General features: G+C 33.9%; 1 protein-coding gene across 3 annotated transcripts in view; it reads left to right on the plus strand.

Moving 5' to 3' along the window:
* The window catches only part of PPM1B (protein phosphatase, Mg2+/Mn2+ dependent 1B), an 84539-nt gene extending 62542 nt beyond the window's left edge, over positions 1-21997 (plus strand). For 2 of the 3 annotated variants that reach the window (XM_040224718.1, XM_040224720.1), the window contains exons 3-6: positions 4880-4997; positions 9078-9189; positions 9560-9617; positions 18344-19399. In XM_040224718.1, the coding sequence (XP_040080652.1) occupies positions 4880-4997; positions 9078-9189; positions 9560-9617; positions 18344-18649 (594 nt within the window). In that variant the 3' untranslated portion in view covers positions 18650-19399. Of the gene's footprint in view, positions 1-4879; positions 4998-9077; positions 9190-9559; positions 9618-18343; positions 19400-20242 lie in introns of those variants that run through there. The other variant, XM_040224719.1, reaches the window with a different exon arrangement.
* The last annotated feature ends 2154 nt before the right edge of the window (positions 21998-24151 follow it).

A 24151-nucleotide genomic window follows, 5' to 3' on the forward strand; every position in this document is an offset into this window, starting at 1 on the left:
TAATTTCCAGCTGCATAGAGTGAAAGTGAAAGTGTCAGCCGTTCAGTTGTGTCTGGCTCTTTATGGCACATGGACTGTGGCCCACCAGGCTCCTCTGTCCATGGGATTCTCCAGGTGAAGAACACTGAAGTGGGGTGCCATTCTCTTCTCCAGGGAATCTTCCCAACCCCAGGGGTCAAACCCAGGTTTCCCACATTGCAGGCAGATCCTTTACTGTCTGAGCCACCAGGGAGGCCTGTGGAATAGAATATGTAATTGCTGTTTGCATGGCCTTTAATAACTTTATAGATCACATTCATTTTATTTATCCTCATAGGAACCTTCTGAGGGGAACAAAGTAAAAATTTTTATTTCCGATTTGTAAGTAAGGAAATGGAGGTTTGTCATAAAAGACTTTTTTAAAAAAGAGAAGCTGTAAGTCAGATATTTGATGAGTTTTGAAGCAGAGTCTAGAATTTAAGCTTTCTGAGTTAAGTTTTGCATGTATGTTACCAAAGTTTTCCACCAGATTTGATGAAAAAAATGTTTCCAAGGGAAACTTTTAAGACTTTCCTTTCCTTTTTTCACTAATTACAAAATTTAAAAAAATTTAAACAAAATGATATTTGAAGTGAAGTTATTAATCTTTATGTCTCTTTGTCAGTCTCATTCCCTTTAGGTAGCCACTGTTTACAGTTTGCTATATATTCTTCCAAATAATTCTCTGTGTTTATTCATAAAAATAGAAGTATAAAAAGTAGGATCATGTATGCATGTTACTTTGCTAGCTCTTTGTTTTTCTTAATCATAAAAGTCAATATTTGTTCAAGTTTTTTAAAAATATAATTTTATTTATCTATATACCACCTATTAGAAGCTTATTTATTATAAAGTATGAGATATAATGCCTGATAATTGGATTATGTTGAGGGGAAATTAATAACATTTTCCAAAGGCAATATCAATCTAAATCACTGATAAAACGTGGAAAAATGTACTTCTGTACCCCTTAGAATAGTTGTTTAACCCTAAACTCAGGAGCTTTTTGATTATAGTTTTCAGAAAATGTAATCATAAATAATGCAAAAGTAGATATAGATAGTATTAGAATGGAGTGTGGCTGGGTTTTTTGAAGTATGGAAGATAAGGATGTAAAAATACAGTATATGTAATGTAGAAATTCCGAAACTTTCTTTGTTGATGGTGTCTGAATATCTCAGTAAGTTTTTTTGTAGTGCTACTTAACCATATTAATATCTAACAGTATAAGTATTAAGTGGTTAGATCCAAACTTAAATGAGTGTACAAGTAATATTTAACAAAATAATACACATACATGGAAAAAACATTTATTCCATTCTTTTAAAAATGATAGTTGCATAATATGATACGTGTGCACCTGTTGGACATGGCACAACTTCTCAAGCCTTGGAATCATTGGATAGTGCCACCTTGGAGGACTTGACTTTAATCACAGTAACTCCTAGAACCTCCGCTTTGGGAAAAGAGAATGTCATTGAGAGGACTATAGCGCTATCTAATGTTAAAAGTGTGAACTACCTCGAAGTAGTTTGGGGTGTTCACAGATACTGAATATTGCTATGTCCTTCCCTGCCTCATTTAGAATATCTCTGAGCACATTTGGCATCCTGGGGCTTTTTGGTCCCCTGTTTAGAACCATAGTTTCAGTATTAGAACATAGGCTCTTTGGAAACAGCTTGGTTTTGAGTTGTGCTCTGCTGCTTGGTGCAAAGCATGGGTTTCTTCATTTTATAAAATAGAGATAGTAATATCTTCTTCATGGAGTTGCTGAGACTATTGCTTCTGGCAAGTGCATGAACAGTATCTGGTTTACAGTCCTCAGTAAATTTTAGTTCTGTTGATGACAGTTATGAAATGAAGAGGTAAATTTGTGCAAAGGGAAATATAGGTTCAAGAGAAGGGAATGGTGGGAGAATTGAGTGTTTTAGAAAGGAAGTAATGATAGCCTTCATCTTTCATGGGTAAGTGGAAATTGGGGCTATTCCTTAAAATTGGCTGTTTTGAACACTGTGTAAATGTAATAACTACAGTGAGTGGCAGATTTAAAAAAATTGATTTAAAGAATTACAACTTTGTAGTTTAAGATTCTGTTCACAGCCCATTTCATATGCTGTGTTCAGGACTTGATCCAGAAGGCTTCAGAAGCATGCAACATTCAACTTTAAAACTAACAGCATCAGATTATTTTCTGATTAATTGTAGATACCCTTACTTACGGCAGGGCCACTGGTTATTTTGATCTGTTGTTGTTCAGTCGCTTAGTCATGTCTGTTCTTTGCAGCTCCGTGAACTGCAGCACGCCAAGCTTTTGACCCATAACTATCTATTAAAATAGTTCTGATTTCTTTAAGTACTGCTGCTGTGCTGTTGTCAAAATTAAAAAATGAAAAGATGCTGAAGTCATCAGTTTTTAAACATCTGGCTGATTGCTTTAATTGTTCAAGTTGATTTTTGCATATTTCATTTGTGGACTTTACAAAAAAATATATACTGACTATGCAAGGATGGTTTATCTCTAGAAAACTAAAGAGTCATAAAGGGAACACTCTTTCAATTGCTATATAAATTGTTATAAATTAATATGTAAAAATTAATGAAATACATCCATACTTTGTATTTAGGGGAAGGTCATCTTTATGTATGGAGAAGGCAATGGCACCCTACTCCAGTACTCTTGCCTGAAAAATTCCATGGATGGAGGAGCCTGGCAGGCTGCAGTCCATGGGGTCGCGAAGAGTCGGACATGACTGAGCGACTTCACTTTCACTTTTCGCTTTCATACATTGGAGGAAGAAATGGCAACCCACTCCAGTGTTCTTTCCTGGAGAATCCCAGGGACGGGGGAGCCTGGTGGGCTGCTGTCTGTGGGGTCACCCAGAGTGGGACATGACTGAAGCGACTTAGCATCAGCAGTAGCGTCTTTATGTAGAAATAGAATTACCATCGTTGAAATCACATGCTGAGATGTTTATGTAAATTATTTTCTTTAAATATCTTCAGGTTCTTAAACTTCTTGAAATTATCTTTCAGTTAATTTTCCAAATTATAGGATGTATGTTTTATAACTTATAAAAATCTAATGGAAATTATATATATATATGATAGATTAAGAATGGGTAAACAATGCTCATACTGTTATTAACAAAATAGAGAATAGAAGAAACTGGATTTCTAAAAATGTAAGGTGTTAATTCTGTTTATTCATAAAATTGCTTTAAAAAGTCATTGGTATTCATGTGATGCTTGATTCCTGAACATCTATGGTATAGTTTTCCTAAAAAAAAAAAAAAGAGTTTTCCTGACCTGAATTTACATGGTAAAACCCGATTCCTATTCCTATGGGATGAATTGCTGTTTGGAATCACAGGGTGTATATGTGGGATATGTGTATGTATATCTTCATATATATGTGTGTGTGTGTGTGTGTGTGCGCGATGATATATATATTCATATAGCCAATGTAGTTTTTTTTTTTTTTTTTTTTGCCACACCACATGGCATATGGCTCTTAGTTTCCCAACCAGGGATCGAATCCGTATCCCCTGAATTGGAAGCACAGAATCTTAACCTCACTGGACCATCTGGAAGTGCCCGCCAGTGTATACTAGGTCATTATGAAAGTTTTGGTGGGTTTCATTAAGTAATAAAATTCATTTGGGCCAGTTTGGAAATCCTGATTCTTTTTTTCCCCCAGATATTAAGAATAGAATTATATATTCATGATGATTCTTTCTATTAAAGCATAAGAATTTGTACAGAGAATTACTGTTTTCGAAATCTTCTTAAGACTCAACCTATACTGCCTTCAAACTTTGCTGCATTGAGGTTTAGCAGTTTTTCAAGGCCTGCCTGTGTTTGACTGTGTCATGTGGGTCCCCAGAAGGTGGCAAGTCTTAACCAAAGAGTGCTCACCTAGATTGTGGCCACGATGACTGCAAAGAGCAGCATGGGTGTGTTGTTGGCTCTCTTCACTTGGGTTGGCAAATCCCACCTCCATTGACTTAATGTTTTAGAGAGGTAAATAGTTTAAAAAAAAAAAGAAGTTAAAAAAAGATCACTATTCTAAGAACAGTTTCATTCGGTTTTAAGAAATTCAGTAAAAGTAATGTACCTTTAAGAAACTGTTTTAACTTCATTGCTTATAGTCTTGTGGTAATAGAGTAGTGTATATCCCATGTTTCCTTTTTGATACAGATCTTTTGTGATGGTGTGATTAAAAAGGCAGCAGTAAAATTTGTCCTTCAATTAGTAGTTTTAGCTGCTCTCTCCAAATCCTGACACTTACTGTCTGCTGTCATTTCTTCAGAAGTTATTTCATCTGACTGCAGTGTATGTGTTTGATCATTTGATACTATACCCTCAGAACAGTTTACAGTTTAACTTTTTTCTCTGCTTGTTTAGTTTAGTGTCTTGGGTATCCTGGTGATCCACAGTTTTCATCCATGTCAGTTTAGTAGAGTTTCAGTAGCATTGCTCCAACGCAGGTTAATTAGCTAGGGGGAAAAATGCATATTTTCTTTGGGAGGATACATTTTGGGCTTAAGTCACTTTGGGAATATGCAGTCTTGAGTGGGAAACAAAAAGTTTTTAGAAGATTTAATATGTATGAAGATATCTTCATTTCTCAAGTAGTAGAATGGACATAGATAAGAGGAGGTGCATAGATTCAGAAATCATAAAATAATTACGACCTACCATACCTAAGAGTCCTTGTTTCTTCAGGGTGTGCTTCAAATAGTTCTTTGAAAATGAGTGTGTTGAAGATGTACATTCTGGATGATTAAATAATTGCTTAAAGTAAATAATAGTTGGTAGACTGTAGAAGTATAATTTTTATTTTTATTTTTTTAATATACAGGGAAGTCGAGATAACATGAGTATTGTACTAGTTTGCTTTTCAAATGCTCCCAAGGTCTCAGATGAAGCAATGAGAAAAGACTCAGAGTTGGATAAGTACTTGGAATCACGGGTGGAAGGTAAGAAAGATGCTTTTTTTTTTTAAATTTAGAAGAAAAGCAAAAGTATTATTCCTTGTTTGTCAAATAATTCTTTTAAAATTTCCTATAGATTTTGGACTAAAAATCCATTATTCAGGAATGAGAGAGGGGAAAGCTAGTCTCCTTAACTTCAACATAATTTTCTAATTGTTTGGGTTTGAATCTTTTGTTTACATATGTTCCATCTATTCTTTTCCCTTTTTTCTTCCCTTTTGGGTTAATCAGTATTTTCTATTTGAGTTAATCCCTGCATTTGCTCATTAGTTATACATTCTTTGAAATATTCCTTTAGTGGTTACCCTGATAGAGAATACATTTTAGAGTCTATGGCAGGATCGCTGGTTTAATACTTCAGTTTTATATGTGCTACTTTTCAGATAGAAAATTATTTTGTATGACGTTATACATGTCGATCTTATTTATTTTGCCTCAATGTCATTCTTACAAAGTTCTTTCCTCAATTCAGGGTTACATTTAAAAAAAAAAACAAAACAAGATTTTACTTTATATTTTTTAAACTGTTTTTATATTGGAGTAAAGTTGATTAACAATGTGATAGTTTCAGATATACAGCAGAGTGATTCACTTATACATGTATCTATTCTTTTTCAATTCTTTTCCCATTTTAAGTTGTTACATAATATTGAGTAGCAAGTTCAGGGTTACATATTGACCTATATTTTTTCCTAACACCTTTATGGCTTGATCATTATTACTTTTCAATAGTAAATTTAAATGATATAATGATTATGGTGTGGTCAGCTTGTTGAACTTGGCCTATTTATGAGTCATGTTTTAGATGCATAGTAGCTATAGTAATTGGTAAAAGTTTTGAAATGCAAAGATTGGTGATTTCAAATGTATAATTACCAAAAGAAAACTACATTCTTTTGCATATTTGGTGGCGAGGGACTGATTTATCTTTGCTAGCTTTACAGTTGTCTGCACATCCTAAACAAAGGTGCCATAAGGTTTTTTGTTGTTGTTGTTGGTCTGCAATTTCTTCAACCCTGAACTGTCAGTGAAGTTGTGTTTTCAGCGTAATGGAGAGATAAGGAACATGTGAAAACACTTGGAAGACTGTGTCAGAAGCATTCATTCCTGTTGATAATGTCATAATTATTAAGAGGAGCTGTTTATAGGAGTTTTTAGTAACATACATTTTCTGAAACGTCGAGTGTATTGGGGTGGGAGTTTGCTGGCTCAAATTTGTCAGAAGATGAGGAAGAGTTTCTTATTGTCCTGTTTCCTTGTTGACAAAAAAGAAGCTAGATAGTTTTCATTTGGGGAAGAACTCTAAAATTTGGTCAATTACATGCTATATGATCTTGCTGCTGCTAAGTCGCTTCAGTTGTGTCCGACTCTGTGCGACCCCATACACGGCAGCCCACCAGGCTCCCCCGTCCCTGGGATTCTCCAGGCAAGAACACTGGAGTGGGTTGCCATTGCCTTCTCCGATATGATCTTGACCAACTTGCCTAATCTCTCTTAAGGCTCCAGTTTCTTTATTGTGAACTTAAAGGTAAAAACACCAACCATACAGTTTGTTTTAAATAAATGAGATAACTTTGTTAAGTACTTGGTAATGTGCCTAGCACACAAGTCCTCAGCAAACTGTAGCTTTTATTAACTCTTCCTTAACAGCTAAATTTTAATTTCTTAAATGTGTGGTCAGTTCAGCTCAATGTGGGTTGTTAACATTTAATATTAATTTTATTTTATATGGTTTTAAATTATCCAAAATATGTTATATGGCAGAGATAACAAATATGTATTAATATAATGTGATCATGGGGCCTGTGGCAGACACTTGATTATAATCACTCAATCAAAAAACTCTAAAATCCTTGAAAAAGCAGCCACTACAGATCAATATGCCTCGGTACCTAACTTCTTTTTTATAAGCAGTTGTTCTTCAAGAGCACTATATTTCTGTTAGGGTTTAAAGTCATGTAATCTGATATTAGAATTTTGAGGTGAAAGCGTTCTGGTATATTGGCAAGTCTGTGTATGTGTTTTTACTGGGTGTGCAGAGGGGAGGTATAATGTTAAATAGTCTTTAACCTAAATTGATTAGCTATCTGGTGAATGCCTTCTGTATGTATTCATTACTTCAGCAGTCCCTGAGCATGTGAGTCACTGGGAAGGTAGCAGAAAACAAAGCAAATATGTTCCTGATCTCACGGAGTTTATAATCTAGTAGAGATCTGTGTGTGTGTGTGTGTGTGTGTGTGTGTGTGTGTGTGTGTGTAATAGAAGAAAACAGAACAGTAGGCAGACAGCAGTAGCAAGGAATATTGGTTAGGAAGTTCTTTTTGAGGAAAAACATTTAAGTAGATGACTGTATATGGGAAAGAGTGGCTATTTGGGGAAAGAACATTCCAGCAAAGGAAGCAATAAGAACTGAGGAGTGAATGTGCTTAGAGTGTATGGCTGGATTAGAAAGAGCTGGTAGAAAAGTGAAAGACTAGGAGAAATTGCTAACGAGCAGATCACGTACTACTCTGCAGATGTAAATGAGGACTTTGGACTTTATTTAAATAGTGTTGGGAAATCATGGGAGATGTTGAGCACAAGAGTAACTTGATCTGACTTTTTAAAGACCTCTCTCTGTTGCTCTGTGAAGAAGAGATTGTAAAGCGGGACAGGAGAGAGGAAGCCAAGAGACTAATTAGAAATGCATTGAAGCAGGTGACAGATGGCTGGGGAGGAGTGGATTGCAGAGTCACCAGTGGTATGTGAAAGTTGGTTGGTGAGGTGCTAGACTGCAGTGGTTTTGGATTAGGGGAGCTTGTCCCTCATGCCACATACACCAATGTCTGGAGACAGATGTGGTCTCATAAATGAGGGCCAGTGAGTGAGGCCAGAATGTTCGTTAACATTCTGCAGTGCACAGGACAACCTTCACAGCAAAAAATTTTCTAAAACATCTGTACTGCTGAAGTTGAGAGTTCTTGGACTATAGAGATAGAGTGTAAGGTAGAAAAACACAGTCCTGCCTTCATGAAGTTTACAGTCTGTAATCTAGTAAATATCATGTACAGTAGGAGTATCTAGCAACACTCCTATCCAGGCACGGGTCAGAGAAGGATCTGACAAAGTTATACATGAGGTTGAAATGTGAAGGATGAATACACTTTAACCATACAAAAGGGTTAGTTGAATAGGTTTAAAAAGTGTTTCAGACCAAGGGAGGAAGTACATGTGAAAATCTAGAAGACTTCTTTGAATAGCTCCTTTGGCAATATAGCTAGGGGTGGGGCAGAGTTGAATAGGAGCAGAGAAAGTTAAGGTCATGGTCCTTGTGAGGGATGCATGGTAAACTGTTTGGATTTTGCCTCTTGAGGGCTGCTTAGGACACTGCTTTGTTGTTGTTTTAAAAGTAAGTTTGCCGTTGTCTGATTTTTCAAGAAGTTTATTGTCTTGATACTGGCCAGATAAATCATGCCTTAAGAATCTGTTTTCTGGAAATTGTAAATATAAATGGAACATATACATGTTTTATTTTGTTAGAGTATTAGCAAGTTCTGAGATTTATTTTCCTTTTTTGTTTTAAATAAATTGTGCCTGGTGAAAATAATAAAGCAATGGATTCATAAAGGCAAAAATAAATAGATTATAGAACATACTGTTTAGACAAAAACCTATAAAGCAGATTTTAATCTTCCCTTCTTATAATCCTTATCCTTCCATTGCTTTTCTTTTCCTGTAATTATAGCATTAATAACTTTTATATATTCATGTAAAATAATGTGTTTTCATATAAAAAATGTGTTTCCATGTGGCTGTGCCTTGTTCATAGGGATCATTGTAGTGATTATAAGCCATTTCACTCAGTGGCTATTCTGAAGTTTTCTTAACTGTTCCTTTATTGGACATTAAATGTTCCAGTTTTTGCTTTTATGAATAATGCTAGAATGAGTATATATATGCAAATAACTTTTTATCTTACCTTTTTTTGTTCGTTGTTTGATAGTATTGCCAAGTAGTACCTCTTGTTTCACTTTGTGAATTCTGAGTTATCACATTAATTCAGGAACTCTTCTTAAAAACCTGCAGAAATTATGGAGAAGTCTGGTGAGGAAGGGATGCCTGATCTTGCCCACGTCATGCGCATCTTGTCTGCAGAAAATATCCCAAATTTGCCTCCTGGGGGAGGTCTTGCTGGCAAGTAAGTAGAACAAAAAGAACTAATTTTGACTTCATTTATAATTAGTAATTAAATAATTTGGGTTTAGAAGTACATCAATTATCTAAAGATGAAATGGGTTGACAGTTCTTATACTAAATTTCATCCAAAAGGTTTTCTTTTTAAGACATTATTTATTCTTTGGGGGCTGAGTATCCTTCTTCCCTTAGTAAATGAGAACAGATGGATTGTGCAGATCAAATTCTGAGAGAAATGCAGAAACTGTTCTTGGCAGGTATTTATTGAGGCAGTTAATTTTTGACTGTAGTCAAGATATATGAAGTATTATTTTAAATATGCAGAAGCTTATTAACTATGTAATTTAATAAAACTAAAGCATAATTTTTTTTAGGCGCCATGTTATTGAAGCTGTTTATAGTAGGCTGAATCCACATAGAGAAAGTGATGGGGTAAGTTTTGTTTTATTTCTTAAGTATTTTAAATAATCTTATTATATAAACAGTGGCTATAAATATACATATACACAATGACTGCTTTTCACTTTAAGGAGTCAATTAAAGTTTAAGGAGATGTATTGAAGTGGAAGATAGAGCTAAAGTTCTGTTTTGTAGCTAGGTCTGTTGTCATTTAATGGGCATCAGATACCTTTTTGTGTGGGCTGTACTTATTTCTTCCCTGTACGTCTTGCCTTTCCTTCTCCTTCTCCCTTAAATCTTAATTTTGAGGCAAACAAAGAATGTGCTTTTAAATGTGTCCATTTCTCCTCCAGCAGGCTGCTGCCATCACTGGAAGTTAGTGATCCTGATCAGACTAGACCTTTCAGACTCTTTATTTTATAGACTAGACCTTTCAGTGCCTCTTTTGTGCCCAGTTGAACACCTGAGAATAATTTCATTCTAGCCTTCTTGTTGTGCTCTGGGTATATATGTTGATCTGAGATAACCATTTTTTGTTGTACTCTGCTGTGCTTCATCAGAGCAAAACTCTTTGTCCCTTTGCCTTCCTTAGAAATACTGATCAACTGCTCCTCTGTAGGTTTTTAATTTTATTTTAATACTAGTACTAGGAGGCCAAACAGTATCCTTAAAAAAAAAAAAAAAAAAAACTGCTCTAAATTTCAAAGTTAGTAATTCAAATAACTGTCTTCTCATAGAGTTTTCAAGTTTTTGGACATCTAAAACTGAACAATTTAATTTTAACATGTATGCTTCAAAGATTTAAGAGAGCCAAACTTAGTAATAAAACTTACTGAGAGGAAATAGCCTCTATGCTCCAGCTCCTCTTGGCAGGTCTTGAGAGACCACTATCGGCCACTGGTAGTAATTATGTGTCATTTTAATTGCATTGTTTTCCAGGCTTCATTATTGCACAGCAGTGTCATATAATTTCTTTTTTCTTAGCAATAACAGTTATATTGACTAAAAGGGAAATTTTTACAACTCATGCATTTTAGTTACCTGAATAAAATGATACTCTATATTGCTAATAACAGAATTTATACCTGGGTTTAGAGCAGTGATTCTGAGACTTTCTTTTGTGTCAGGTACCTCTAAAGTGTTCAGAATTGTGTCCAAAGCTGTGGAAATTAATTTAAGAATAAAGATAACATCATCTGATGCATTTAGACAACTCCAAACCAAACAAGTGAGGATAGGATGTCAAGAAAGATGGTGGTAGTTGGGAGGTAAAGAGAGCCTTACCTCTTCAGCTAGATTATAGGTTCCACGTAGCAGCCACTACCAAGGTTGGAGGAACCAAGCCCTCAGGTAGTTATTGATTCATTATTAGCCACATAATTACTTTGTTCCCTCACATGTTTGAAAATGCAGCCCCAGTGTGTAATCTGAAAAATTATTTCATAATATACTTGCTAGGTTTCTTAGTCTCTCAAGAAAGTTCGCAGCTTTTATTCCAAACAAAAAAGTGTATAACCCAGAATTTCTGTTAAACATATACCAAGGATGAACAACAACAACGAAAGGATGAATTTTAAACTTTCTTTAAAAATAGAAAATATGTTATACATAGTAGCTGTGTAAACAGTGAATAAATAAGCAACAGAACCATGAAACTGAGGAGAGCTGCTCAGGATATAAAACTGGCCTTAAAGATGATTATTTGAATTGAAATTGAAAGTTAGTTGCCCAGTCATGTCCAGCTCTTTCCAACCGCACGGACTGCAGCCCACCAGTCTCTGTCCATGGAATTCTCCAGGCAAGAATACTAGGGTGGGTGGCCATTCCCTTCTCCACGGGATCTTTCCAACTCAGGGATAGAACCCAGATCTTCCACACTGCAGGCAGATTCTTTACTGTCTGAGCCACCAGGGAAACCCTGGTGATTATTATATGTTTATAAATCAAGAAAATGTATAGTTAGTCACCTTTATATATAAACACTGATAACCCACCATGTAATGAATGGATGTGGGAGGAGATTATGAAACATAAGGCAAGGTCCCCCATCCCTGCTCTGAATGCAGCCGGCAGTGTTCATACAAGCAGAGAAGTTAAGTAATAAAAAGGTTTCACATCATTTACCAAAGAACAAAAAGAAATGCAAAATATAGACTGATTGCCATGTGAATGTCAGATTTTCAGAGATTAGATTTGAAGAATGGTTTGAATGGCAGAAATTAAAAGAGGGAGATTATAGTTCGTGTGGATTGGGAGAGGCAAGAACAAAGTTTAAGCTATCTTTGAAAGAGTGGATGTCATTTTGGCTAGAGCAGGAAACTACTATGGTGAAAAATAAGAATTCAGGATGCCAGAAGTATTTTTGAAGAGACTGGAGACACCTTTTGAACTTTATATTTTTTAGAAGGAGGAGCCACTGTGTGTTTACAGCGTAAGAATGGCAGACTCAAAGGAGTATCTGTGGTATTCTAATCTGTTAGAAACATATGCAGTATTAAATTAAAGAGATGCTAGAAGTCAAGTAGTTGTGAATGAGCACAGAGATACTAAGTGTAAGCTCATTAGATAAATGTGTGAATTAGAGAAACTTTCTTGTTTACTATAAAAACGCGCTTTGAAGCCCAGAATCCTATGTTGGGAAACATTACTTTACCCTTTCAGAATAATCACAACCTTAGAAAAATGTTGAACCATAATCAAAAGTAGAAGTATACTAAAAAATACAAAAGAAACAGAAAACTGAAGAAATGATAATGTTTGATTAAATTCTTAGGCCTTAACTTGAAGCACGGAAGTGCTCCATGAATGCTTCTCAGCTTGGTCAGATCTGTGCCAAGTGGAAGTTGCTGCCAGGAAGTACAGAGTGGCAGGGGCTGATACAGTTAACTCGCAGAACGGGCAAGACAGGAGTGTGCTAGAAAGACAGAAGAGGAGACCAGTTGTATGGGGCAGGGGGGGGCTCACTTTAAAAATATTTTTTAAATAAAAATAATTATTTATTCAGGTATTTAAAAATACAAATGCTAGTCACAGTAAATCAAAGATTATTTAGAATCCTAAAACATCTGCTTTATATTAAAGATAGAATTGTTCTGCTATAAATGCTTAGTATCAGAAATGGGTATTAAAAAAGCCTTTTGGTTAATAAAAGTATTTTTTAAAAAAGCTGAGTTGAATATAAGTCAGAATATATTTAAATATATTCAGGAAAGTCATTATTTAGGGGAATTTTAAATTGTTTTACTTAACGTTTTTTTTTTCTGTTCAACTTTCTGGAATATGTTCAGTCGTCTTAATGTAAGCAATATTGATACTTTCCCAGCTTTAAAATCAGAATCTGGAAAAGAGTCAAGCTTGAAATTTTAATAAAGGGTTTTGTGAATCCCTCAAAAGTTTTTGCAGATATATTTATGTGTGTGCATAAATACTATTTAATGATTAGAGTATGTCTGATTTTCATTAGTTCCTCGAAGGAGTCTGTCACCCCCAAAAGAATAATAACCTAGGGGACCAGAAAAGTAAAAAATTACATTTTGCTCTAAGTTGTTGTTGTATTACGTAGGGCTCTGGGATAACCCCCACTCTTTCTTCTTTTAAAATGCTAGTTTGTTTTTAATTGAAGTATAGTCGATGTTTTTAATTGAAGTATAGTCGATTTACAGAGTTGTGTTAGTTTAAAGTGTACAGCACAGTGATATACAGTTTTCAGTTTTTTCAGATTCTTTTTCATTATAGGTTATTACAAGATATTGAATATAGTTCTCTGTGCTATATAGTACAGAAAATGCTAGTCTAGTTTTATAACTCGAATTTAAATTCTTTTGAGATCTGGGACTTCATCCAGTTTGTTTATAGCTGTTCCCCAGCACCGTTAATAGTGTCTGGTATATGTTGAGAGCTCAGTAAATACTAGTTAAATAAGGAACATTTCTCTTTCTTTCTCTATAGTTGTATGCTAAGACTATCTTTAAGTCATATATTTTAAAAACTAATTTGAGGTTGCTCATGAGTAGGAAAGTTTATTATTTGAGCTTTGTATTTTTCACGCCAGAAGGTTAACTTCTTCCCTCAAAGGAGACTTAAAATACTTTTGAATTATTATACCAGTGATCAAATAGCTGTATAAGTTGATGATTCTTCAGTAATAAAGAGGAACTTGTATTTTCCCAACTCCTACTTGTGCTAAGCCATATCTGCATAATTGTATCTACATACTGTGTAGGTAACTGAGCATTCTTACTTTACGGAGAAGACTAAGAATTGGTGCAAAGGATTAGCTTGCCCAGGCTGCAAAGCTAGATGAATCGAGTAGCTAGAATTGGAGTGTAAGTCAGAATGCCTCCAAAACATGTTCCCTTTATACCTTTCCATGCAGCCTCTCTAAGATATTTAGAGATTACAGATGTGTCTATACTCCACCTCTGTCTCTCGTGTAAGAAAAATCATTTCCAGTTCTCTAGTAGTCTTAAAATATTCCATTTTTGATGAGGAATAGTTTATAAACTTGTTGAGATTAAGCAGTCAAGCCCAGTGTCTTATTAGTTATTTTTCATTTAAATATACACTTTTATTCTAATTAAAAATAAGGTATTTGGATTTTGAGAATGGGAGGAAAGAAAACAAAAGCCCTCCAAAATCTTCCTTTTCTGTTTTCACATTACTAAATTTTATAGACAAATCTTTTAAATTTTATTTCAAGTAGATCAATTATATTTTTATATCACAGTTTTAGGACTTTGTGAATACTGGGTTTTTTTTTGTAAATTGTTTCTCATTTACTTTTTTACTTGACGAAGCATTTTTTATGGAGAAGATCTACCTCCACTGTTTGACAACACACTAACTTTAGTCACTGTTTCTTAAGGTGTCATTTGACATACTCCTCCTCATAGCTTTGGTCTTGACCATTTTTAAAATTATTTCAGATTGACTGAAGTTTACACGATACTTGCAGATGATATATAATTTATTAGATTCTTTATTAGTCACTCTTAATTATATCTCATAAAGTCCTATTTGAGAATCTTCTAAAGATTATTTTTACCTGACAAGCAGGGATGAGGACTCCAAAAAAAAAGAAAAAACCACACAGTAAATATCTATACTAGCATTCCTTAAGTTTTCTCCACTGTTTGAAGAGTTTGGCTTATGGCAACTATGTTTTTTAAAAAATTGCTGCAGATGAATTTTAGCTGATTAAATTCTATTTTTTAAATGTGCTTAGATTTCCCTACCCTCCTTTTGCTGTCTTTTTTGATTTATCTATGTTCCTGGGTTTTATTTCGTGTAAGGCAGTGTTTTCATAATGAGAAATTTAATTCTCAAGCTGAGTTAGTCTAGGTGACAGTAAAACCTTAAAAACAGAATCTGAGGGAAGAGTCCTAAATTCCCATGTCTATAATTGTCTTAAATTTATTTTGCAGAATAATTTAAACTGTCCCATCTAATATGATTTTTTTGTCCTGTAATTTCATTAATTTTCCTATTATAAGAAAATACATTATAGACTTCAATATGAAATAATTTGTGGTCCAGCTCAACAATAGTTTTAATTATTTATTTAGTAAGGATCTATTTATATGAGGCACTTTACTATGCAAAACTGTTACCATAATGTAGTCAGAAGAACATTCAGAGAGACATTGATGTTGATTACACTTGTACACAAATCTGAGCTCTGTCACTTAACTAGCATTGTCATCCTGACAAATAACTTAAATCTCTCTGTGTGTTAGTTTCTTCGCTTATAAAAACTAGAGTTACAGTATCTATTACAATAAAGTACCTACAAGGATTAAATGAAATTATGTATATTAAGTTCTTAGCATATGCATTAATTTTTTATCCCTAGGTGGTTGGGAGGATACAGAAAGGAATAGAAGTTATCTTTGTCTAAAAGATTTTACAGTGTAACTGGAGAGACTTGTCAACAGTTGCAAGGTGAAATAAATTGCTCTGATAGAGGTGTAAACTTGAGGTACCTTTTGTGTGAGTTCAGGTAAAGAAGGTGCAGCTAAACAATAGATTCATTTTCTGATATTAATGAAAATCCGTGACTGTTGTATACCAGTATTTTGAAACATCAGATGAAATGGAGAAGTTTGACCTAACTTCTGTCTAGCACAATAGGAAAATGTAATTTGCTATAATATAGAATGACTTAAATGTGGTCATTAACTCAAATTCTTTTCAATTGGCTATTGCAAATCCATTCCTATTGAATTTAGAGTTTGGGTTTTGTGTGCTTTTTATAAAGCAACTACTTCTCTCTCCCCAGCTACCACCACTGTAGCATTTCACAGAAATATAGATGATTACTGTGATGATAAAGATGTCAGATGGAGTGTGAGATACATCCACGTATAACAACTTTGATCCAACCTTATCAATAAGCTCGGGGAAGTAAGACAGTTTATCAGTCATTGTCAACCTTTGCCGTGTATCAGAATCACCTGTCTGTCTTTAAGAAAATCACCCCAGCTCACTGAATCTGAATATCATGGGTTGGAGTTTGGCATCTGTATAATTTTAGAAATTCTACAGGTGATTCTAATGTGAAACCAGGGTTGAGTTCTCTATTGTCCACTTGATTTTGTTTCAGTGTCCAAGGGAGTTGCCCAAGGTAGTTGTTGGTTCGAGGGCTTTTTATTTGGAGGGCAGAGAGGAGTCTTATACCCTCCATTAAAAGTTCTTTGTGATACACACTCAAATAGAAAATTTCCTTTTGGAAGACCTGATTAAAAATTGAAAAGGTTTATGATCAGCAAGCATTTAACTCATTGTTCCATCTTAACCTTTCCTAAATGGATTCAAATTAGAAACTGTAATTAGGGAAATAATGTTTATTTAGTACAGAAAGAAAGGTAAATGGGGGGAGAAAAATCTTAAGAAACCAAAATCTATTATGTTCTCTCCACACACTAAATTTTGCAAATTAAAAAGTTATTTTAATAGTTAATATGCTTGATGTAGAAAATTGGAGTAGTCAAAGCATCTGAAACTTGATGTAGAAAATTGGAGTAGTCAAAGCATCTGAAACTTCATCACCCATTATTATCATTTCTGTATTGCTGTGTTTCCTTTCTTCCTAGGCATTTTACATATAATATCCTAAAGAAAATGGGCACACATATGCCCACGCATAAAACATATGCTGTACACAGTATTATCTCTTGCTTTTTGCACTTAAAAAAATATTCAAGGGCTTTCATTTTTCTAATGTAGGATGTCCTACATTAGCATTGCCATTTACTGTATGGCTAGTCATTACCTTTGTTGTAGAATTACAGAGTAACAGCCTCCAAAGATGGTTGAGTTTGTATCGGGTCTGTATCTAGCCTTTTTGTATTTTATTTTCCCAACGTTTTATGGTGAAAACTTGCAAACATATAGAAAAATTGAAACGGTCATAGTGGACATCTGTGTACCTTACCTAGACTCAGTAGTAAGTTTTTACATTTTACCATATTTGCTCTCTTTGCTCTATGTGTGCATTCCTGGCCTTTTTGTTTTTAAACTGACTGACTGAACCTTTGACAGCAAACTGCTGATAAAATATTTTACCTCTAAATATTTTGGCACACAGCTCTTGAGAATGAGGACATTTGTCTACGTAATCATAACTATTATATTATTATACCTAAGAAAATTGGTAATAAATTTAATATCATCTAATATAAAGTCCACATATTCTCAGTTGTCCATAGAATGACTGTTAAAATTGTTACGTGGTCTAGTCCAGTTGTTACCAGTTAAGCATGGTAAGCAAACCTTCAATTAATTAAACTCCCAGTTTGTTTTTCCCCTTAACACTGAAAATAAGTCTAAGCCAGCTTTTAATAGGATGTCCTACATTCTGGATCATATGCTAGTTTCCTTGTAGTGTTTTTTCACATAATTCTGTGTTCCCTGTTTGCCTATTATATTGGGGATTAGCTTAATTAAACATTTTTTGGCAAGATGACAAGACATAGCTTTGTCCTCCCTAGCACATGATGTCAGGAGGCACATATAAGGTAGAGTTATATCTGTCAGCGTATGCGTATGATCAGCTTGGCTATTAGAGATGGTTCTGCAAACAAAGTTAAGTAGCTACTGTAGGAGAAATCTGTCAGTTTTACAAAATTCAGTAAAATATAAAAGAATTGAGTAGTTAACTATTAATATTTTATTATAATGTTTAAAATGGTTTCTTTTTAATCTAGAGATTTTGAGTAAAATATTTAAAGACAAAAAATAAGTAAAATTTTTATCCACAGAAATTTTACAATTCCCCCAAATTTAGTTTATATAATACTACATTTTGTTTCTCTTCTCCTTCCTGTCATTCAGCAGAAATGAAGAAACTAATGTTCTAATGGCCTGCTTTCTGTCCTTTCCTATTGCTTTAAACACTAATTTCTTTTAGTACTAAGTAATTATAGCCAATTATTTCCTCTTGAAGTCAGTTGCTTTTAGGAGATGCTGTGTTGCTGTTGAATTTTACTAGCAAGTACACTTCAGATTAAGCTTCAAATATCAATGTAAGATAAGACATTAATAGTTCATGTTGCTCATTTGCTAAAAATAACTTTAGGTATTTCGATTGGAAAGTTTTGTTAATTGACACAGTAACACTTGATTCTTACTTAATGAAATGTTCTCATGCTTAGATATATTACTCATGGTAGAGAAATGAGTGTTTTGCTGTGATATGTTATGAAATACGTGTGATATCCTAGTTTGTCTACTGACACTGGGGTCTTGAATCTTAAAAAAAGGCCTCCGATGAAGCAGAGGAAAGTGGATCACAGGGGAAATTGGTGGAAGCTCTCAGGCAAATGAGAATTAATCATAGGGGAAACTACCGACAACTTCTGGAGGAGATGCTGACTAGTTACAGGCTAGCTAAAGTAGAGGGCGAAGAAAATCCTGCTGAACAAGCTGCTACAGCTACTTCTTCGAACAGTGATGCTGGAAACACAGTGACAATGCAGGAAAGCCATACTGAATCAAAAAGTGATCTTGCTGAATTAGACAGCTGTCCTGAAGATGCAGGGACAAAGATGAGTGGTGAAAAGCTATGACTTGACTTTGTGGTAATATTTTTGTGATCTTTGATTTGATGGTTTTTTTCTTAGGAAGTATAATGTATGCATTTATATAACCATTTTGTTATTTGAAATCTTGGTAAACTAGTTTTATTATATTCATATATTATAGCCTTGTTTTTTAAGAAGGCTTTTGCATACATCTTTATCAGATAGTTTAAAATTGGCTATATTCTAGTACTTTGAATTTAATAAAATTACATGTCATTTCATATTGTATGCCAGAAATGAGGCTAACAGTTATTAAAGTCAGTAGTTAAATTCATACTAGGAAAGGATTAGAAATTACCGATTAGCAAAATTACTTTATATTGTGGAAAAAATTGTTAATGTAGAATTATACTGCTTCACATATTAGTACATTCATAGTTAGCTCTGTAATGAATTTGTGTTTTCTTTAGTAATTTTAGTTCTTCAAAGAATGGCAGATTCTGTCCTGTAATTTCTTTTTTCAAGGATGATAATTTGTGTGTTCTTGGAATTGTTTATATTTTTGCCTCTCTGTAGTTTTATTTTTTAGTAGTTCTGAGATTCCGGATGTGTGGTTATTTTTCCTTTTTCTGTATCCTTTATGAAACATCATTTTTGAAAAACCTATGTATTATTCATCCAGCTTTGGTTTGTATATTCTGTATAGCCTAACTACATACATCCAAATGTATGTCAACCAAGTGTTTAGAATGAAATTATAAATGTTTAAGTCCAAATAAAGCATGTGATGTGGAATAACCTATGCATGTTGTACTTATTTTTAATTTTTTTAAAAAACAACCAGGTTTGGTATATTGGAAAAATAATTCAATTTCATTTGTATCTATATAAAACTGAGAAAACTTTTGGTTTGGTGCGTTTTTCATTAATTAAAAAAATTTTGAGACGTCTTGGTTACTCAAAGTAAATAAATCTATTCTGTTTCTTAACCCCCTTTGTGACACAAAATATTAATCTTTGGACAGTATGAACACACGTAAACATGTCAGAAGGTTGTCATGATGAGCTTTTTAAAGATTGCAAGACTTTGAGTTTTGCTAGAAGTATTCTCCAGAGATTAGTAATGCAAGAAGTATAAGATATTTTAAATAGTGGTGGCAGATATGAGTTTGAGTTTGCTAAAATGAATTTTTAAAATACAACTAAATCACATTAGAGTATTTTTTAAAACAATTGTGTATGTAGAACATTTTAACTTGGCTTTTTCATGTTTTATATTTATCATGTGTCTAAAGTTGCTTAAGGTGCCATAAGTTGAAGCTTTGGAATCTTTGGATATAGCTGATGTTTTGATCTGTTTTTCCAATGCCAGAATATTTTTAAGTGGTTTGAGAAAGAGGAAGTCATTTGGTGGAAAGGGGAGGAAAAAACCCAACCAGTTATCTATCTATATTAGATAGATCCATGTGTGTATACACACAGTATGCAATACACACAACTCTCTCTGTAAAAGTACCTTTTCAGACAAAGAAAGGAAGGTAACTTGTTCATCTGATTTTGTTTTCTTTTGAAATTCAGTCCAGCCTGGAAGTGGTGTAGGTAAATAGTAATAATATTCTTCCTTTTCTCTTCCTGTAGGGTGCTGGAGATCTAGAAGACCCATGGTAGCCTTATAAACCTTCTAAAATGCTTTTGATTCTGAAAATTGGGGGAAAAAACTTTTAATCACAATTTTCTTCAATACAAGGGAAAAATATTCTTGTGGATTCCCAGCGTTTTGTGATATGAGCAGAAAATCATTAGCATTTCCCATCATTTGTTCATATTTGTGTTTTCTGGTAATTGCCACTTGTAGCATTGCCTGTACTACAGTATTTTTGCCAGCCTCAGACATACTGGTTACATCTGTATTGAACTTTGACCCTAGAAACCAATGGAGTTATTTCACCACAAATAACGAATATGCCTGAGGTGCATGGGAATATAGTTAGCTGTACTCTGAAGATACATTTTTTTTTTTTTTTTTTTTACTAAGGCACACAACATATAAGCATGTAAGAGTAAAGAACTGTATGAGATGTTCCTTTTTTCAGTTCACCAAGTTGGAAGCCTTTTGCAGCTCTGTGGCTTAAAATTTCATTTGAGCAATTTACTATAGGATTTATATTTATTATTAATTGTTATTTAATTTTTTTTTCCAATTTTACCTGTATTACCAAACTGGGTTCTCCAATAATGTCCAAATTGTAATGTTGCCTGCTTCAACATAAAGTGTATTTGGCAATAATATTATAAACCCTTACAAATTTTATGCATGTATCTACTACATCCTTCAATTCTCACTAGAAAAATCTCTTGAAACCAAATGGATTAATTTATGGCTATTTATAATTTGCTTTGACATCTCACTGCTGCAAATTTTTTTAAATATGAGATTTGCCTTTATAATGTAAATTGTGATTTTTGTTTTACATGTGGGTTTCTATAGTTTTAATTTTTCAGCTTTTAAGATACAACAGGTTTTGTGTAATTTGGTATAATTTTTAATTGTTTACATTATTTTAAAAGCTCAGAATATCACATTGAAATGACTATAAATACATTTAAAATTATCTATTTTAGATCTAAGGAAATATTACAGAGATATTTTCATGGGTTCAGTAACCTTTCATTTTATAACATTGGGCACGGTACGGAGTGGCTGTCACATAAGGTACTTGAAGATTATTAGTTTAATTCTATTTTTACAATAACCTTAAGTTCTTGAATTTTTCTGAGTTTTGCATGTATCCAGTTAATGCTGAACGTGATGAGTGAAATATTTATCTAAAAGGAGCGTGGGGGTAGGAGAGCAATGAATGTATCCATTTGTACATGGTGTACATGTTGTGGATGCTTTGTAAACATTTTCCTATCTGTTCAAATTGTGTTTCAGCAGGATGTAATTGCCCTTGTGTGTAGTTGAAATGAGTCATCATCTGGTCCTGTGTGAAATGGAATTCATGGTATTTTCTGTAACATTTTCCTGAAGCTGTTTCTGGAGAGCAACACATTTAAATACAGCTTTCTTGATCATTTCGATTTATTGTGCACCTGATTTTTTGGTCTAAAAGGAATTATTGCCACAACATATTTTATTTATTCTTTAGATTTTAGCCTTGTAAGTTAAAGTGCTTTACATGATGATGTTAAGAGCTATTTGTCCCTTGACTGGGTTTGGGGGGGTTGTTAAAAGATAGGGAATGAAGAATGCAAAATGGTTGTTGTTCAAACTGTCCACTCTGATCCAACCCTGTACTGATAGTACCTTTCCAGTATGATATTGTGATGTTTCATACAATGCAGTGAACATAACCAACTTGTTACCTAAATAAAGACTTGATAAAAACAGTGTGACATATTACTATTTTGTATGGTATTTAAAAATAAAAGTTCAGCTTTGTATGTTATCGTAAACATCTGATATAGTTAGAATATCTGTTATAAAAAATTTCATACAAAACCATGTAGGAGAGTTACAATTAAATCCAAGGAGGTATTAACCAAACTCTGTAGGACAATACTAGTTAACCCCTTATCCACTCCCAAAACATTTTTATACTGTTTTAAGAAATCTTTTTCAGGGGACTTTGTGGCCATGGAAATAAAAATTTTGTGTGAGTTAGCAAAAGAAACACCCATGTTCAGTATTTACTAATCTAAATTCCGTAGTCTAGCTGTTCTCGGCTGTTTTTGTTATCAGAACCCATTTATATATCTAAAAATTCAAGATCCCAAAGGACTTTTTGCTTTTGTGGGTTTTGTGTATTGTATAGAAGTTAAACCAAGAAATTTTGCATACCATTTTAATTCATTAAAGATAAAACCATTACCTGTTAAATAGCATATTCTATTAAAATAATTATTTTCCAAATCTAAACAATTTAGTGTGAAAAAATAGCACTACCTTTCATTTTTGTAAATCCTTGAATGTTGACTGGATTCTCTTATTTACTTTTCCATTCAGTCTGTTGCAGTGTGGCACTATGTTCGCCGTATATAATGAACTCTGGCTTCACACAAATAAGTATTGGAAAAGAGTATTTTATTTTAATATCTTCAGATAATTATGGATATTCCTCTTTGATACATTATTAAAACTTCAGAGCAGGTAGCTTCTCAAAGGTTCGTTGTAATATGAAATCTGAACTTTATTGTCAGCTTTGTTCTCTGTTACATTAAAATCCATTTGATCTGTCTTGCATTGTAAATAGTGGATCTTTGACATTTGCATGATTTTATAACATGCCTTGGTCATTTGGAAAATACTGGTTCATGGTTAATGCAGTTCTTTCTAGAATATTGACATCTGATTATGGTGTGTTTATAATTTTTTTTTAATATAACTGATCTCATCAGAAAATTCTTTTTAAGCTGTCAAGCTCATGATGATGGATACAGATTTTTCAAAATTTTAATTTTCATAAGGTGAAATGTTATCATTGGCAACAAATATTGTCAGTTGTCTTCAGTATATAACAGGCTTTCTTCATTTCAGAGAAAATGCTGACTTACCACTGTCTGTCGGTCATTCTTTCAAGTAAAAGCGGTGTTCCTGTAGAGTGGTCGCTAGCTCAGCACGCGTGCCTCACCCTTCAGCATGCCGTAGGGCCAGCACTTCTCACTTCACCCTAATAGGACATTAAAAAGATGGGTACTCAAGGGTAGAGGCATAATGGCATTTTTACTGCTTAAGGACTCTCTGTTAACTGAAACTTGTACCCCCCCATACCTTTTTTTCTTCTGTGAGTACAAGGAAAATAGTGACTAGCTTGATGCTAGTGTCGAGATTCATGCTGAGGTGCCTGCAGCTTTGCCCACCATTTCTCTTGCTCAGTCAGTGCAAATTTTGATACTTAGAGAAAGAATAATTACTAGTATTATTAAGAAAATAGTTTTGATTTCTTGGTCTTCCTTTAAAGATTCTCTGGGACCCCCAGACTTTAGGATTTGCTGCCCTCATCCTGTTGGACAGCTTGACAGTGTGTTCGTTTATTCCCAACATTACAGTGTAATAGATGAATCCGAAGACATGCAGATTTGATACGAAATTTACTTCGGGGAAAAGATGTTTATGAAGTTACCATTACACTGATCCTTAGCAAGATAAAGTGGAATCTTTATATTGTGGCCTTTTGTTCTCCCAGAAGTTTCCTGTAATGGGTTTCAACTTGGAAAACTTGTGATGTTTGTATGGCATAGATTTGGATCATTTTAATCTTCTAAGATGACTTCTGTTATAGATTTGTGTTACTTCTTTTGAGAAGGTCTCAGTTCTGTATTGAATTTTAAAATTCATATTTTGAATAAAATTATTTACCATGACTGAGATGTCATTTCAGGTTGGCCCAATAAAGACAGGACTTTTCTTGTTTAATGTTGATTAAGTGGATTGTGGTTTTATGCTGAATTTTTGTTGTTAGATTTTTCAACTTTCTCAACATTCAGCAAGGTTGGGGAAAGTTATCATGGAGACTGTTTTTTTAAAAGCACGCTTGGGAATTTCCC

Source organism: Oryx dammah, unplaced genomic scaffold, assembly GCF_014754425.2.
Source record: "Oryx dammah isolate SB20612 unplaced genomic scaffold, SCBI_Odam_1.1 HiC_scaffold_25, whole genome shotgun sequence".
NCBI classification, from domain to species: domain Eukaryota; kingdom Metazoa; phylum Chordata; class Mammalia; order Artiodactyla; family Bovidae; genus Oryx; species Oryx dammah.